The 18,261-nt window shown below is 34.7% G+C and overlaps 2 protein-coding genes across 2 annotated transcripts in view; both read left to right on the forward strand.

The window, feature by feature from the left end:
- The window catches only part of LOC147066298 (protein O-glucosyltransferase 2-like), a 218,508-nt gene that overhangs the window by 23,869 nt on the left and 176,378 nt on the right, over positions 1–18,261 (forward strand). The gene's annotated exons all lie outside the window — the stretch shown is intronic.
- mRpL3 (mitochondrial ribosomal protein L3) lies at positions 5,498–17,436 on the forward strand. Its single transcript, XM_085956029.1, has 6 exons — positions 5,498–5,637; positions 5,722–5,815; positions 6,913–7,146; positions 13,029–13,318; positions 13,654–13,818; positions 15,890–17,436. Exons 1-6 carry the CDS (start codon positions 5,585–5,587, stop codon positions 16,137–16,139), a joined length of 1,086 nt encoding a protein of 361 aa, XP_085812155.1. The 5' UTR covers positions 5,498–5,584; the 3' UTR covers positions 16,140–17,436.

The raw sequence follows: 18,261 nt of genomic DNA on the forward strand, positions 1-18,261 counted from the left end.
GGTTAAATTAATAAAGGGTAGGTAGGTAGAGTAAATAGGTATATGAATAAAAATTACTTGGTTTTTAAATTAATACATTTGATAACATGGGTACCTACCTACCTTATGCCAGCGCTCCATTGGCGAGCCAAAAGTCCGACGACAATAAGTCTTCAGATTTTTCTACGTTCTGCTACTGGCCAACAGACGTTCAACGAAACGAGTATATAATTAATTTGACGAGTAAAACAGTCGACTTTGACAGCATAGATAATATACGTATATCTGACAGTTAAATCGTGATGGCGTTAAATGATACCGACGTTTAATGTTTTTTGGGTTATTGGGTGGCAGATAATGTAATAACGAAGCAAAGGGTACACAAATACTGGGTGAAACATTGGATAAGGAAACGAACGACATTATCCCACACAAATTTAATACGAGAATTGCGTTTGCAACCGAGCGATTTCCGCAATTATTTGCGAATGTCGGAGGATGTATACACAGAACTGTATAATTTGGTCTCCCCATTTATTAAAAAAAAAATACTATGATGAGGGAAGCTATTTCTCCTCATGATAGATTATGTGCAACCCTGCGATTTTTGGCTGCCGGCGGAACATTCACTGACTTGCATTATAGAACTGCGATTGGAAGACAAACTCTGGGCAAGATAATTCCCGAAACTTGCCAAGTCATCATTGACGTTTTGAAAGGAGAATATTTCAAGGTGTGTATTATATTATACGTCATCTAATAAAGTTGGGCAAATTTACAAATATATCATTAACAAGTAGACATTGGTTGGTCTTATAAAGTGAACGTTTAGTGGATTGTTTTACCTATATAAATCATAGACGGCAACATCATAAGAATGGCAGACAAGATGCATTTGAGATAGGTATGTATATAGTCACAAATAAGGCCATCGTTGACATGCTAAATATTCAATAGACCATTAGAATGCTGTACCTAGCCAGGACTCTCCATATAGGCTGTAAGCAAGCTGCTTAATTATTCCTGTTGAATGTATTGTAATACTAGTCATATTCTTCGAAAAGCAAGCATGGAATTTGATTTCTAAATGAGGCCACATAATAATATAGGTTTGCTAACATAGCTCAAATACTTACCATTTGTTGTATCGCTTAAGCTAAGGTTTATAGGCATAAAAACAAACAAAAAAACAAATATTTTTACAAGATATTTATTCATACAAAAAACATTAATTTATTATACCGGCTTTTGTACATTTTTGCTTAATATACGATAAACTGGTTGAGTATGAACAGTAGTTGCTGGCATTATTTTGTCACTTTGTCCCATAAAGGCAACTTCATGCATCAGCTTCTCGGCCAGCAATCTTTGTCCCTGTGACATCGATCGTAGTTTCATGGCCATCATTTTGCTAAAAACATCAAATTCATCTTCAGTCTTGCTTAGTTTGTCGGTGATTAATTCTAACACTTTGTTGGCGCTATCATTCGATTTTTTTCGTTTGAACGATGGGGGTTCTGGTGCTCTATTGAGATTCGACCTTGGAGTAGTCGACAACGTGGATGTTGAAGGCGAATATTCTATCTGTAAATAAAATGTTGATTATTTTTTGTTGCAGTTCCCTGATACGCACGAAGAAATGGAGACGATTGCAGAAGAATTTAATAGTAAATGGCAATTTCCAAATTGCCTGGGCGCAGTTGATGGGAAACACATTGCAATCGTGCCACCTGCAGGCGCCGGCTCCCACTTTTATAATTACAAACATTTCCACAGCATTGTTTTGATGGCGATTGCAAATGCTAATTATGAATTTATTTATGTTGATGTTGGAACAAATGGACGTATTTCTGATGGAGGCGTACTGAGAAAATCTGATTTTTTCAAACGTTTAGACGAAGGCAGATTAAAAATACCTGCACCAAAAAAACCTACTGCTAATTCTGATGCACTGCCATTTGTTTATATTGGCGATGAAGCCTTTGCATTACGTAACGATTTCATAAAGCCGTATTCACAAAGGCAATTAAATCACAGTAAAAGAATATATAATTATCGGACATGCAGAGCCAGGCGAATTATAGAAAATGTTTTTGGCATTTTAGCTGCTAAATTCCGCATTTTTCAAGCTCCAATAAACATGAAAATTGAAAATATCAATACAGTTGTATTAGCATGCTGTGTGCTGCACAACTTTCTTCGTCGCAAATCAACACATACTTATACTCCTTCTCATGACCTTGATAGGGAAAATCCTGAGACAGGTTTAATAGAGCTCGGACTGAGGTCACAGGACACCTTAGCGCCTTTGGAAGCAACGACTAATCGGAACTCGACTGCCAATGCTAAGAAAGCGCGAGGAGATTTCGAAAAATATTTTAATACTACCGGGGCTGCACATGGCAAGAAAGTATGATAAGCAATAGATAAATTAAACCAATGTAACAATTTAGTTAAAATGTTTTACCTCAATACAATCTTCGTTGTTTAACGAGTTGGAGTAACTCTCATCAGGAGACATGTTTTCCAAATCGTCCACCATGCTGGATATTGAGCTCGATTCTGTAAAACAAAATATAAATTGTTAAAATACAACATAATACTCAAACTTGTTTTTTATTATCTCTCCCCTAAGTACCCATTCCTTCATACGGTTAATATTGATATTGGTATAATTGGTGTAATCCAGTATATCGGGTATTTTCAAAATGTGTTTTCCGCTGTATTCCTCATAACCAAACTGTACCATTAATTTTGATTGATGATTGACGATTTATTGATTGTCTCTGAAGGAACCTAACTCGAGCGATTTTTGATTTTATGATCATTTCTTTTCTTCTTCTTTCGACCATGTCCGATCATAATATGGACCTCCACGGAGTGGAGGTTTGTATTGACAGATTTTGTTTTTACGAGAAATGGATGTCAGCCACTTGCTCAACATATTAGGTCCATACTCTGACTCATACACAAATTGAAATTCAATGTGTACTTGTCAGACCCAGGATTTGAACCTGGGACCCGACCACGACTCAATAAGCCGCGCTTCCACCGCCATGATCGTACCTATATATTATTATTTCTTACCTACCTCAGCAAAGAATAAATAATTTTATTGTGACTAGAAATGATTCATAGCTGTATGTTTTAATTGCTTAATAGTAGCTAATCTAATGCGATGTCACTTTCAGAGATACGACAATGTCATAGTCTGCACGTGTATAATAAATAGCTTTAAAGCCGCGTTGACACGGTCCAAGTACGATCCAAGTGGACTTGGATAGGAATAATTAGTATGAAGATGTCTCATCCAAGTGACAGCTTCATACTATTTATTCCTATCCAGGTAAACTTGGATGGCACTCGTATGTGACATCTTCATACTCATTATTCCTATCCAAGCTACTTGGACCGCGTCCTACTCATCCAAGTTAACTTGGATAGGAATAAATAGTATGGAGCTGTCACTTGGATAGGAATACATAGTATGAAGCTGTCACTTGGATGAGACATCTTCATACTAATTATTCCTTTCCAAGTCTACTTGGATCGTACTTGGACCGTGTCAACGCGGCTTAAAGCATTCCCTCGTACCTATATATTATTATTATTTATTACCTACCTCGGCAAAGAATAAGAAATTTTATTGTGACTAGAAATGATTCATAGCTGTATGTTTTAATTGCTTAATAGTAGCTAATCTAATGCGATGTCACTTTCAGAGCTAGGTACGACAATTTCATAATCTGCACGTGTATAATAAATAGCTTTAAAGCATTCCTACGTACCTTCCATTTGGTCGTTCAAGAACTCCAAATTTTTATAGTACCACAGTTTGGGTAGATAAACTGCGTCTGTGCCGGCTCCGCTTCGATATGATGTCCTTACTTTATTTCTCTCCTTTCTGTAACCCGACCTCAATGTCTGTATTTTCTTTTTAACATCGTCGACCCTTGCCTGCGGCTCCACCTTGATTAAAATCTCCAAAAGTTCCGCATACGCCAAGGACTTGGCATCACGATTCTTGTATAGTGGGCTGGTCGTCTTCCACAACGATGGGTTGTCTTTAAAACAACTAATAAAATCTTCCAAGAAACTTTTCGAATGCACTCGTAGATCTACCATTGTTGTTATCGATGTGAGATGTCCGAACACTTTGAATGACAGTAAAATAATGATGGCGCTGTCGTCCGTCGGCATAGATATAAATAATGTGACGGTAAAGCGTGGTGAACGTACGAATTTCAGCGGCTCGGCGAGTAAAATATCAAACATGTTTGAAATCCAACGAGCCTGGTCTGCGGATTAAAAAGTCCGCAGACCTGGGGTGCTCCACGCGAAAAAAAAGTCCGAAGACTGTAAATCGTCTGACTTGCGTGCCAATGGAGCGCCGGCATTAGGTTCGTTTCTTTCAACCCGAACGAAACAAATCAAATTAAACCATAGACAATATACATACAAATTGTATGAGTAAAAAGTTGACCGGAAATGGTTTGAGATTTGACGTTTGGTTCAGTGTATCATTGAAAATCAAACCGTTTTCGGACCATCAGAAATGGTTTGACATGAAACGTCAAACTGATTCGGACGATCCATAGACTAATGGCAATCTGTCAAAGTGTTGATAAGCATTATTCGGCATTTATATATCGTAAGGTGTTCATATTAATATGTTAGACATTTACACCATAGATGTTTACTTGAATTATGTATATTATAGATTATAAACAATACCTATTATTCATAAGTAACCATACGCGAACAAGAAGCCGCTTTTGGTCTTATTATCTCAAAATCCAACCATATTTTCTATGCGAAGAGTTCGATTTAATATCATTACTATAATTATTATGTCAGACCAAGAATTTATTTTCATTTTATTTATATTTCGTAACGGAGATTCTAAACTACAAACTGTGCTAAATCAACCCGGAATGATCTTTATATTACCTACCTACCTAATGAATTTTATCAATTTAATATGTTCGATTGTCGTCTAAGTCACAAAATCATACTGTCGACATGAACAAGTGGTCAATTATAAAAAGCTCTTATCAAAAGTAATTTTTAAAAACTTGTCATACCTATAAATCTTATAAATTAACTAAATGGCTATCTATTCACGAAGCATTCTTTATATTTTGTACATTTAAAATGAATGAATACGAATTTGTATTATTGTAGACAACGATAGGAGCTTAGAATTTCATAACAAGTGGACGTTTCAATAAATATGGTTCTGTTTTAGAGACTAATATGTTATGAATTAATTCTAAGTACTGGCAACACTAATTAGTCGTCAGAAAAGCGTTTCCGTGGACATTTACCAAACGGTCCCAACCAAACGGTTTCATTTCGTTTGTTTGATTCAGGTTGAATGATACAGACATCTTGTCATAAACTTTCATTGTTTTTAGTTCGACTGGCATCCCTCAAAGTCCCTCAATTTAGTTCATAGACTAAATTTGGTCCATTTTAGTCTATTCCCGCAATTTTGACAGTCCGTTCGCCAAAGTCTGAACTTAGTCTATGGTCTGAACATTTTATAACCTTTAATAAAATACATATATAGAAATAGCGTATTTTATTCAGAATAAGTTGGAGGATGTCGGCTCCCTTGATTAATACATCTCTCTGCCAAAAGTTTCTCAACTTAACGTTAGTACATTTAGTTTGAATGGTGTTAATTGCATCCATATTCTAGGTTATACCGCAGTAATATTATGTATTTTTTTATTTCAGGTTAAATCACACTGTACTTCCAGTTCGAAACAGAAGTTTCCTGGCAAAACCTAAATTACGTTATCCAAAATGGTTTGTCAAAAGAGAGCGCGTGGTAAGATCATTATGAAAGTTATATAAATATTAATCTACACCAAACAGGCGATTACCGAATTATTTCCTCGTCGAATCAGATAAATCATACCTAATAATTAAAGTATGATTGATGGAATGATATGGAGTACTATAAAATTACCACTATATCAGTCATCTACCTGCACTTTTGTATTATCATTTTAATTGTGTAATTGTTTTCATAATTGTGTAATTATCATTTTCACTCCCAAAGCTCTAGCCATTTGAGCGTGACAAGAGGAAATTAAAATAACATATCCCTATACATACATGATAATTATTGTGAATCATACAAAATCAATTATATAATTTACTTACCTGACATAACTGTGTGCTACAAAAACACACCAGTACTGTTCGGTTATACGGAATACAGTGGAAAACACATTTTGAAAATAGCCGATAAACTGGATTATTTGTTAGGTTAAACTAACCAAACCTAACCTAACCTAAACTAACAAATAATCCAGTATATCGGGTATTTTCAAAATGTGTTTTCCGCTGTATTCCGTATAACCGAACAGTACCAACACACCTATAGTAAGACCGCACCAAGGGTAGTTGCTCGGCAATTAGGCAACTGGCAAGAATAATTGAAAATAGTTGAAATAATTATTTTTAATTAGCGGAGCCCATAGAGGTATTAAATTAAAAGGGGGGCAAGGAATCGGCTTTCTCATACAGCTGAATAAAGCAGGCCAACAATAGCTGACAACTTATGAGAAATAGCGATGCGATAAAAATAATTCAGGCCATCACAGAGGATTTACTTTGGTCATTATAACATACCCATATAATATAATGTTAACTTTCAAATTTTGCCACAAATTGATTACCAGCCCACCTCACCATACTTTTTCACCATACTAGCCTGCTTCACCATACTTTCATATAACCTACCGCCCCTAGGTGGAGCCAGCTGGCACTGGCCACATTCTAGCTTGATCAATATAGGAGTGAATTAGCTTGGAGAGGTCTTCAGCAGTGGATTAATTCAGGCTTATGATGATTTCGATAAATTGAGAAAAATCAAACCCCATTGTAATAAATAAATCCATGTGATGGTATCTTTCACAGTTACACGAGGATCATATCACTTCAGATAACAAAGACTTTATTCAGGAATTTATCCAAGACCGCTACACGGTGGCTAAAACAATGGCCAGTCTACCGACTCCGTTGTTGGATGAACCCATACCGCACGGTGAATGGACAACTAGAACGAGACGGGCAGGATTGATTGCTCGGAAAATTGGGGACTATCCATTATGGTCCGCAAGCGGTCGGAAAATTCACACAACATTATTGCAGGTGGGTCTATAGTAATCATTATCGAATGTCGAAATTCCACTGCCCAACAATATTACAATTTCAGTGTTTCATTATTGTTATACAGTAATACCACAAAGTTACGCGATAGGTGGATCTGACGAAAATCGCTTAAGTCGAAGTCGGGATACAACTTTGCATATAAATACATATAAATTTTGATATTAATACTATGGAATTTGAATTTAAATTCTAATGGATTAAGTTATTATTCCATTTGAATCGTTTTTTGCGACTTGAGTTTGGCTTTTCATAATTATTACATAATTTAGAATTAATGATATTCGTTGTCAGTGTGTATTTACCTTTTGGTGAGTGCACATAGTACCTGAAGATGCCGAAAGGCGAAACCTGGGTTGCAAAAAATGACCCAAATAGAAACTAAATTTAAATCCATTACAATATAAATTTTCTTTAATTGGGACCAAGGACTAATAAAAATACTAGTTTAGAAGAAAATTGCAGTTCTTTGTACATATTAATATGTACAAAATATTAAAAAAATAAATGAGTTAGTTACGTAAAAAAGTTATTTCGATGTCGATGGCTTCATAAAATCTAATAAATTCGTCTGACGACACAATGTCTTCTTTTTTTCATGTAGAGTTTCTTCATAGCAAGCTAATATTTTTTTTATTCCTTGCTTTGTACCTAAACCATTCTATAACCCTTTTCAATTAAGCTGAGTTTAAGTGTCATGCGCTTTTCTGGTTGAACTGGGTCTGAAGTGTCGGATTAAGAACTGTGTAATTCCCAGTTCGTGTAAGTCAGGGTATTACTGTACTGTGCTTTCAATTCCATACAATATCATTAGGGCTTCCAGGGGTAAAAATACTAACCGGTTAACAGTTAATTAAGGATTAAGTAACCGGCTAACGGTTATAACCGAAATATATTTTTTACATGTACGTAGTACGTTACTGTTCAAAGAGTATGTACATCTCATGAAAACAATAATAAATTATAAAGATAATAAAATGGAAAATAAGTAAAATTTGAATGTGTTTTAAAATATTACAATACAAGATTCAACATAGATCATAAATATTTAATATACATAAGTAGGTAAAAATATCAAATCACAAACACAATGGATTGTTAGACATACTCCCAATAGGTATGTACACTATAAAATAACAAATGGTAAAGTCATAGTGGGTATATCGACCTTTAATCGGCAGAACAACGTAAGCGACAATTTATAAATTTTAGAGAAGGTTTTATTTTTAATTATTTCCGTAATTAGTTCCAAAAATGAATTCTGTTAATGTGGATAATAATAATTGGTTACTGCCTATACGGAAATTATAAAACAATTGCATTAGTGCTTTTAGTTTTCGAGTTAGTGGCGGTTGTTGTGCAAACCCCCGGTCATTACTATAGATAGATGGCAGTAGGCCTTGGGACACTTCTTCAGCTGTAGGTATACGCGTAATCTTTTAAAAAGGGTCGCGCTCTCAGAGTAATGATATATAGAGCAGTGGCGAAGGGTGACTTTTGGAAAGAGGTAAGCTGTGGAGATCAGAGAAAAAGAGCACACTTGTCAGGTAACTTACGGGAAATAAGAAGATAATACTTATGATATTACTACTGATGAATAGGTGCACACTAATGACAACGACACACTGGTCATAGGTTTCACCGCTGAATTTGTCAAAATATTTAAATCACTTATGGCAGTAGAATTCCACGCAGACTTTTCTTTAGCAAACAATACGCATGGCCAACAAAAAAGTTTGCTTAATGTATAACTGCCAGTTAAAAACGAATATTTATCATATAAATTGTGAAAATGTCTAATATAAGTTTTTTGCTGTATTCAAATCTAAATGAACCCTTGGAAGGTCAAGCTTTGATAATTTTTAATTTTTGAAGAAACGTCAAACTCGGAAATGATTTTTTTTAAATGCAATCGGTCGCACAATATCTTCAACCGGAACACTAGACAATTTAATAAATACTTTATTTAAAGCACTGACGAATGATTTCGGTACAATATGAGATAATTTATCCACATTCAAAACACAGTAATACACTGAATTTTGTATTATAAAATAAAACTTTATCACCATCTTTGAAATGTCAATATGACATGAACTGTGTATATCATGTTATGTTTGTCTATGACTGAAGTAACCTAAATAATAATCACGAAATACAATATTTATTTTTAATAACAATTTATAAATTATATGTGATCGAACACAATAGTTATTTTTTTTTTGAATCATCCTTATTATTTATTATTTGCTTAAAAAGATAGTCATAGACAATAAACAAATCAACATAGAGTGTAAGCTTGCTCTGTAGCGCTTACAAGTCTGGAACAAATATGCAGACATGTATGAAGTTGTATGAAACGGAATCGCGGTAGAAAATTCGGCGAGGATTATGTTCGACATAATTCTAAAAATAGCACTCACGTCTGTGACCTTCCGTCATTTATTTTTGATTCGAAACTTGACTAAATTAAACGCTCTACTTCTAAATTCTGACGATAGATGACAATCAATATTTTTATTATATCACCTAGTCCTAGACTATATAGATATTTATTTATTTAAATTAAATACTTGAAAATAGAAGGTAAGCTTTAAATAATCGCTTAGTATGGAGCCTTCGCCACTGATATAGAGAGGGCCTATTTTTAGGCAAAATAAAGCCGCATTTCTAGAGTATAACGCACAGTAGAACAACGATTTTATTATTATCAACTTAACTATGAAACGTTATACCAGTGATCGCCAAACGGTCGCTTGTGGCGGCATTTTTGGTAGCTCGCGTAGGATATTTATTTTTATCATTTATAAATTTACCTCTCAATTTTTATTATTGGACTCCGGAATGAAAAACTATTCAGCTGTATCGCCGAAAATTTTCAAAAGGCCCTTCATGAGAAATGGAATAAAATTGATAGAGTTTCAATTTGACTTGTCACTTAAGAGTGTTGCCTCAACTGTAGAATCTGTATGCCTGTTCGTCCCAACATCCAGTATCCAATTTTAGATCGAATTGCGCTCTAAATGAAGGCATTGTTTTGTTCTACCTACTTATGTGAATCAACGTTTTCCACTATGAAGGTGGTTAAAAGAAAATATAGAAACAGACTCACAGATGTACATCTTGATAATTGCATTCGGATGGGAGTACTCACCGAGAATTGAAAAAAATGTGAAGGAAAGTGAAAACTATTCTTTTCACTAATTATTTTTACTTTTACTCACTTATTTCAAAATATATTTCAATTATTATTTAGTTTAAGAAAAAACGATAAGTAGGTACTTTATGTTTTATTAGAAGTTCGATGTACTTATTTATTTTAAGTAATATAATAATATGTATGGTACGATAAAGGACGATGATAAAACAATATAAAGTAGAAATATGTATAAGTGGCTCGCTAGAAAATTTAAATTTCTGAAAGTACGAGGGTGGGTCAATAAGTCCTTAGAAAAGCCGACAGGTGGCGCGACTAGTACTGTAAGCGGTTTGTTTTCATGCAGCGGCACTACCGATTCAGTATGCTGCGAAGTTTCAATCAGATTGGTCGGGTTGTTGTGTGTTTCTCGTACATTTAAAAAAAAATTTGCTTGTGGAAAATGGAGAAAATTGAGTTTAGAGCTGTTATTAAACATTTTAATATAAAAGGGTTAACAGCAAAGGAAATAAAAAATGAGTTGGATTTAGTTCACGGCATATCTGCTCCTTCACTTGCAACTATTTATAACTGGTTAAATGAATTTAAACGTGGTCGTACATCAACAAAGGATGAACCACGCTCAGGATGTCCTTTAGAGGTGACTACACCAGAAATGATCAATAAAATCCACGATATGGTGTTAAGTGACCGAAGATTAAAGTTGAGTGAGATAATTGAGGTTACAGGGATCTCAAAAGGTAGCGTCATTTCTATTTTACATGACAAATTGGGCATGAAAAAAATTTCTGCAAGATGGGTGCCGCGTTTGCTCACAGTCGACAATAAACGCAATAGGGTGGTGGCCTCTAAAGCCCTGTTGTCGCTCATGCAACGCAATCCGGATGAATTTTTTCGTCGCTTTGTGACTGTAGATGAAACATGGATACACCACTATACTCCCGAGACGAAAGAACAGTCAAAGCAGTGGATTGCGAAAGGCGAACCATGTCCAAAGAAGGCGAAAACCGTAAAATCAGCTGGTAAGGTTATGGCTACTGTATTTTGGGATGCACGTGGAATTATTTTCGTTGACTATTTGGAAAAAGGAAAAACAATAACAGGGGATTATTATGCATCTTTATTGGACCAGCTAAAAAACAAAATTGAAGAAAAACGGCCTCATTTAAACAGGAAAAAAATCCTCTTTCATCAGGACAATGCCCGTGTTCACACATGTTTACGATCAATGGCTAAAATTGAAAAATTGAAGTTCGAATTGGTCGACCACCCACCGTATTCGCCAGATTTAGCCCCCAGTGACTTTTTCCTTTTCCCAAACTTAAAAAAATGGCTAAGTGGACAATGTTTTTTTTTCAAATGAAGAAGTCATCGATCGGACAAATGCTTATTTTGAGGACCTTCCAAAAACTTATTTTTCTGACGGTTTAAAAAAAATTGAGAAACGTCTAACCAAGTGTATTGAGCTCCAAGGAGATTATGTTGAGAAATAAAAAAAAAATACAAAAATAAAAACTGTTTTAATGCTTTTTTCTAAGGAATTATTGACCCACCCTCGTAGTACGACCACCAAATTTAAACACAACATAGTTAACCATATTATGTTCTATTAAAATAACTAAAATTAATTATCACTAACTTTATATTTAACACAAAAACAATAAATTTCAGCAACTCGTGCTCGCAGTTTTTAAATGCATGTAATCAGCCAAATCATTTTTTTCCGGCAACGTTTTCAAATTTATGAAATTCAGCCGAAGGAATTCAATCTTATTCTAACGCATAGAGTGGAGATATAAGCGTGCTGAATGCTTACTCACTCTCACTTATGGTTCATTTTTGTTCAGACGTTGGTCGCGCTATTATTTTTATTCTTGGAAATTTTACCAAACCAAAAGAATAAGAATAAGTAGGTAATCCATTTAAATGATATCTAATAAAGTAATATATGTAGGCGACGTTATTTGTTGTTAATTTTTATAGCATGCCATAGCTCATACAAATATTTTTGTTGTGTTTGTCTCTTTGGTGCATATACTTATGGAGGTACTAAGAGCGGTTAACCGTATGAAATTACCCGGTTATCGGTTAATTTAAAAACCCCCGGTTACCCGGTTTCGGTTAAAACCGCTTTGGAAGCTCTAAACATCATTCAATGTTGATGACAAGTCTTGTATACAGAATCTAGTGCAATTCTTATGTATGTTAATGACTCCATTGAGTGAATTGAACGAGAGATCAACAAGCCTTGGAGCCTCACGTTGAACTTGTCGGTCCCTACTACCAATATTTCCTTTGAGCTGTACAGCTCATGAAATGTTGCCGCATACTATGTATGCACTGCAACAATATAAGTAAACAAATTGATATTACATATTATAAATTATTATCTATTTGTCACCATTACTACAAAGATAAATGATAATGTCTCTGCTTAACAGAAAGAGACGGGATCCTCCCTCACAACCAAGCTGCATATAATATTTAATAACCTGTTTTAAGTAAAGTTAATTAAGTTGATACGGTTTCCAAAATATGAATTCCTGAATACTTACTGGAGTGAAATTTATATCAGAAATTTGTACGTATGCAGTTGGTAAACATTCCGTCTTTTTGTGAGTTGAATACTTAAGCAGAGACAAGTTGTTTATCTTTGTAGTCTTGATAATGTTATAGGAATAATAATTATTATTCTTTGTCTTTTTAGGTTGTCGATAATCATGTGATAAAATACACTCCTCCTGGACTGTGGGATCCTCCTAGGAAACCGCTTGTACGCATTCAGCACAAGCTGGGGTGCTTACTGGTTGGAGCCGAGACAGTAGATCCATCCCTCGTCACGAAAGAATACTATGGCTTGTTTAAAAATTCTGGTGTGCCACCTAAGAAACACATTTGTAGATTCATGATTACACCCGAGGCGGCTATCACTCCTGGAACACCACTGTATGCTTCACATTTTAGGGTCGGGGATAGGATTGACGTAAGAGGATTAACGTACGTAACGAAAGGAAAATTCCTTTGAATTATTTTATTGTTTTAATAAAATATATAAATTACTATAATGGGGTTGTCTTTTTTATTAACTAATGGTTGTTAGCTAGTCACCCAACTCATTGGTGTCTTGCACCGGATTAAATCCATATTGAAAAAACAAAATGTATTTTTTTTGACCAGTCAGCTATCTACGATTTCAGAGGTAGGTGCTCTACTAACTAAGCCTACTGTGGGTGCTTATTTCTATGTTAAATATGAAAAAAAATTTATTGAATAATTTTCAACTGAAGCGTCTCACTGTAAGTTCAATTGGGTTTGTTTTGATTTGATTTCAGAATCGATCATGGTTTCCAAGGCGTAGTCAAGAGGTGGGGATTCAAAGGGCTACCGGCATCTCACGGTGTTACAAAAAGTCATAGGAGGCCAGGAAACATCGGAGGTGGTGGTGAGAAAGGCAGAGTTTGGCCTGGAACAAAATTGCCTGGTCACATGGGGAATCGGTAAGGCGTCTTATATGTATTAACAAATTGTTACTGAAATTATTTGGTTGTAAGTTTACTGTGTACTTGTATTATAATAATCCATACTAATTCTGTATTGATATGGATTATAACTTTAACCCTTAACACTCGAGTGCCGCCATATCGGCGGCATTAGAAGTTTGCCGTATTACTCGAGTGCCGCCGTAGCGGCGGCACCGCCTCTAATGTCATTTTTTGTAATATTTTCATAAATTTTTATAATGCGATTTCAATCAAGTTAGAATGAATAATAATAGGTTATTACATTTATCTGAGAAAGAAGTCGGCAAAAGAATACTGCGTGCCTAATTTCAACATAGTATTTTTATCGGAATCTTCTCTTTTTTTATTCGTAGGTCGTCGCTTGCAAGCAATGTTTTTTTGTCACATAAATTTTATTTATTGAACGTTCCCAGACTAGAGTGAAGTGTTTGTCACGCATGATTTTGAAGTGTGTTTATATTTTTTATTGGTTCTCGCTTGCGCAGGGGCGTCCGTATAGTTTACAGTTTTATATTTGAATACTGTTTTTGATGACAATACTTACTAGTATATTATGTCGATTCGGAACCTATATAATGTGAAATAATCTAATGAGTCAAATGAAAATTATTACGTATCGATTTATTATTTTTTGAGAAATCTTTTGATAATGTGTACCGCACTGGGAATGAGTTGTTATGAGCCCGAAACTAATTTAGGAAATTTACGAGACAGCCGCTTATATTACAAGTGTATTTGAAGGCAATTCATTTGTATCATATTTACAGTCATAATGGACGATTTACATTTTATAGCCAGTTCTCTACATACCGCTATTTCATTACGATTCTGTGATAAGCCAGGATTACATATTGGAGATTGCTTTGTGAAATACCACACGAAGAATTATAAATAAACTAAAAATAAGTACAGTATATTCATTATAAATTTATTTTACAGAATAAAAAAAAAAAATTTTTTTTACATTTTTTTCACCAATTAAATGTTTTATATTGAAATTATGCTTTGTGCGGGAAAAAGTCTCGAGTGGGTGGTATGTACCTATAAAAAAAAATTCGAGTGGAAAAGGTTAATCATTGATGACTCATAAATATTAATTTTTTTAATTACGTATTAGTCCGTTGTATCGAGGTTTAACTCTACGGTAGAATCTCACTAATCCTGCACTATATAAACCCTGATGGTGCCATATTACTGGAATGTATGGAAAACTGGAAAATAAAAAACATGTAAAAGATTCCTTCTCATGAGTTTGAAATATTGGTCAATTTTTATTGGCAGAACATAAAGTGTTCTATTATTTACCAACATAATCTCTTATTGATGATTATTTTCTCACATTCAAACTTTGTTTTAAAATTCTCTCCAGTAATTTATGCAAAACCAAAATATCTTCAGCTGTGTAGCCGGTGGTTTCCAAAATTGGTTTCTTCGGAGGTGTACTACAAATCGATACCACAGTTCAATAGGGGAACAACTCAAAATTTAAAGGTTTTGAGTTAAGAATGCCATTCGATGTAGAAAAGTCTCCTCTTTATATTTCAGCAAAAAAAATAGTCAAAAATATCTTCAATGTGTCATAAAATCGAATAACCCTTTCTGAGATTAATTAGTGATTCCGTTATATAATCAAATTAATTGGTTAATTCCTTATTAATAAAATGTACAATTTCATTGTGTATTGATGAATTCCACTAAATTAAATATAAAAAAACATACAATTTCAACGAAATCAAGGCTTTAAAATTAAAATGAGAATTACTGCAAAAACTTCAAACGCCATTATCTTGGAACAAGGTTTCCCCTATTGAACTGGGGTATCGAAATGTATATGGTGTGAATTACGAAAAGTAAGTGATAAATTGTGAATATTAATGGTACACATTGAGTGATGTTTTAAAAATTGGAAGGAGTGCAGTGCACTAGCATGATGTTAGAGCAGCTGCCACTAGTGTTCAGGTGGTGATGGATTATTGAGATTCTACTGTACTACTAAAAGCTGTTAAAGACCTTGCATATAAATAACTATTGTTTTCATTTGCTTCAGGTGGCGAATTTTGAGAGGAGTCCGGATTCTTCGCATCAACACAAAATATAATGTCATCTGGGTAGAGGGTGTGGGAATCCCAGGACACATCAACGGTCTCTGTTATATGTTTGATACTGTCTTACCTTTGAGGAAATTGACAACAGCTCCCCCTTTCCCCACCTACACCCCGGTCGGTGATGAAGAAGAGGACATTTTCCATGAGAGTGTTCGTCCATTCAATATGCCCACATTAACATTTTCTGAATAAGTAATATATTATGAGATATGTATGTATGTAATTATTATTAAGTTAGGTAATTTGTAAGATTTTCGTTCTCTAATTGAATTTATTGAAAATTTACTTAGTTCGTTTTTCTTCATTTGATCCCTGTACCAGTGATTTTCAAACCTTTTCGTTTCATGGCACCTACGGTCTAATACATAGAATGCCGACATTATGTAAAACTAACTAGTTAACAATGCTATGCATAGAAGAAAGTTGAATGATACATCTGCAAAACAGTGGTTATCTTGGCAACATCGCTTCCCACGTTTAGAAGTATTGTCATTTTTTAAATTATAATATTTCATAAATTGACACTTCCTACGTAAAAGTCCGTAACTGCGTTTTTGCCTATTTTGACATGATTTTTTTTTCCAACCATGTCCGATCCTAATAGCATCATTTGGGCCCCTCCACAGAGTAGAGGTTTGTATTAACAGATTTTGTTTTTTACGAGAAATGGATGTCAGCCACTTGCTCAACCTATTAGGTCCATACCCTGACTCACACAAATTGAAAAAGAATATGTGTACTTGCCAGACCCAGGATTCGAACCTGGGACCCACGGCGTTATAGTCCAGCGCTTAAGCCACGCGGCCACCGTGGGTTACATGGGGACATGATTGCCTTTTATTAAATAATTTTAAAGATAATACAACAATGATAATCGAAAAAAACAAAAATTCAGTCAATATATTATATCTATTGATACACCCCTGTTACAGGCGGGCTTCTCCCGGTGTAAAATAATCATTTAGTAGCTATAAGTCGAAACGTAACCCTGACCTCTAGAAACGGCTTCATAAAACATCTAATCTGATTCCTTGCTCAACCACGTAAGTATTTTTTATTCATAGGTAAAGGCCTTCGTCTGGTGTGTGAAAATCGCATATTGGGCGGAGGTGTAATTAAGATAAATTTAATTTAATTTAAAAAGTAAAAATGATGATGGATGAAAGAGATAATTTTAAGACTAAATATAAGGATTCAAAAATAATAAATTTTGCCGCACTTGCCGGCTACGTCGAAATATCTGCGCGCCTGCACCGAGGTGGTCCTCGTGATTCGTCAAATCAAAATCATGCGATAAAATTTGGCCAATCACGAGAGTCCTTTTTGTAGAATGGCGTGGGTACGCGAAGTTTGAAAAAGAAAAAAAAAAAGGTTAGTAAGCGTCCCTTTTCCAATAGGATAGGACCTGCGACTATAATCGTAAAAAACCCAGATATAAATTTGTGAAACTAAAAATCATAAGAAAATATAAGACCACGTCACGAACACGAAAGACCGAGTTTTATTTATACTCCAACCGTTTAATTTTTTTTTTTTTTGTGAATCCGGGGTTCGATGGACACCTGAGCTAGCCGCTGGAACCCCGGGTATCTCACTATCAACTAAAAAATTACGATTTCAACATTAAAAATTAACGTTATGGTGTCATTAAAATCGTACTACTAAAAAGTACCATTTTGCAGTTACGGCTTTATACATGATTAAAATACTTTTAACCACCATACAATGGTAAACGTACGAATACTGCACAATATAAATTGAATAACTATTATCAATCAATAGTTACTTTATTAGTGTTTCAGTTGTAGATGCATGCACCTTGGATAAAGTATTCTAAAAATAATTTGTTTTCTTAACGCATGGCCATAGCGTGTTTTCATGCGGTGGGAAATACTGAAGAACCCCTTGACACACGTGCATTGCTCACACAGTTTGCTCCTATTGGCTTCACTATTTATTGCCAAATATTTCATTTCCATATGATAAATAGAATTAAATGTTAAAATGAAACTTGATTGATAAGAGAGGATAGTGGAATAATTATTAGTGTGGTGTATTTTCCTGCTCATGTGGCCACGTAGACTAGAATGTTAATTAGCGATTTTAATGGCCCCACCAAACCACACCGCGGAGCGGAGAACTCTAGTGAAAGTGAAGATGGGACAGATTTGGGATTGGGAGATAGGAGCGCCAAACATTGTCAATGACAGTGTTAAAGTTTATGAAAATGGAGATCAAAACAAATAATTTCATATCTGTTTCCACCAATGACATTATATGGACGACGCACTCAGTACAGTATCTAGCAAGTAAA

The sequence above is a fragment of the Rhyacophila brunnea genome, unplaced genomic scaffold (assembly GCF_057557595.1).
Source record: "Rhyacophila brunnea isolate RB1 unplaced genomic scaffold, BYU_Rbru_1.0 scaffold_5, whole genome shotgun sequence".
Lineage (NCBI taxonomy): Eukaryota > Metazoa > Arthropoda > Insecta > Trichoptera > Rhyacophilidae > Rhyacophila > Rhyacophila brunnea.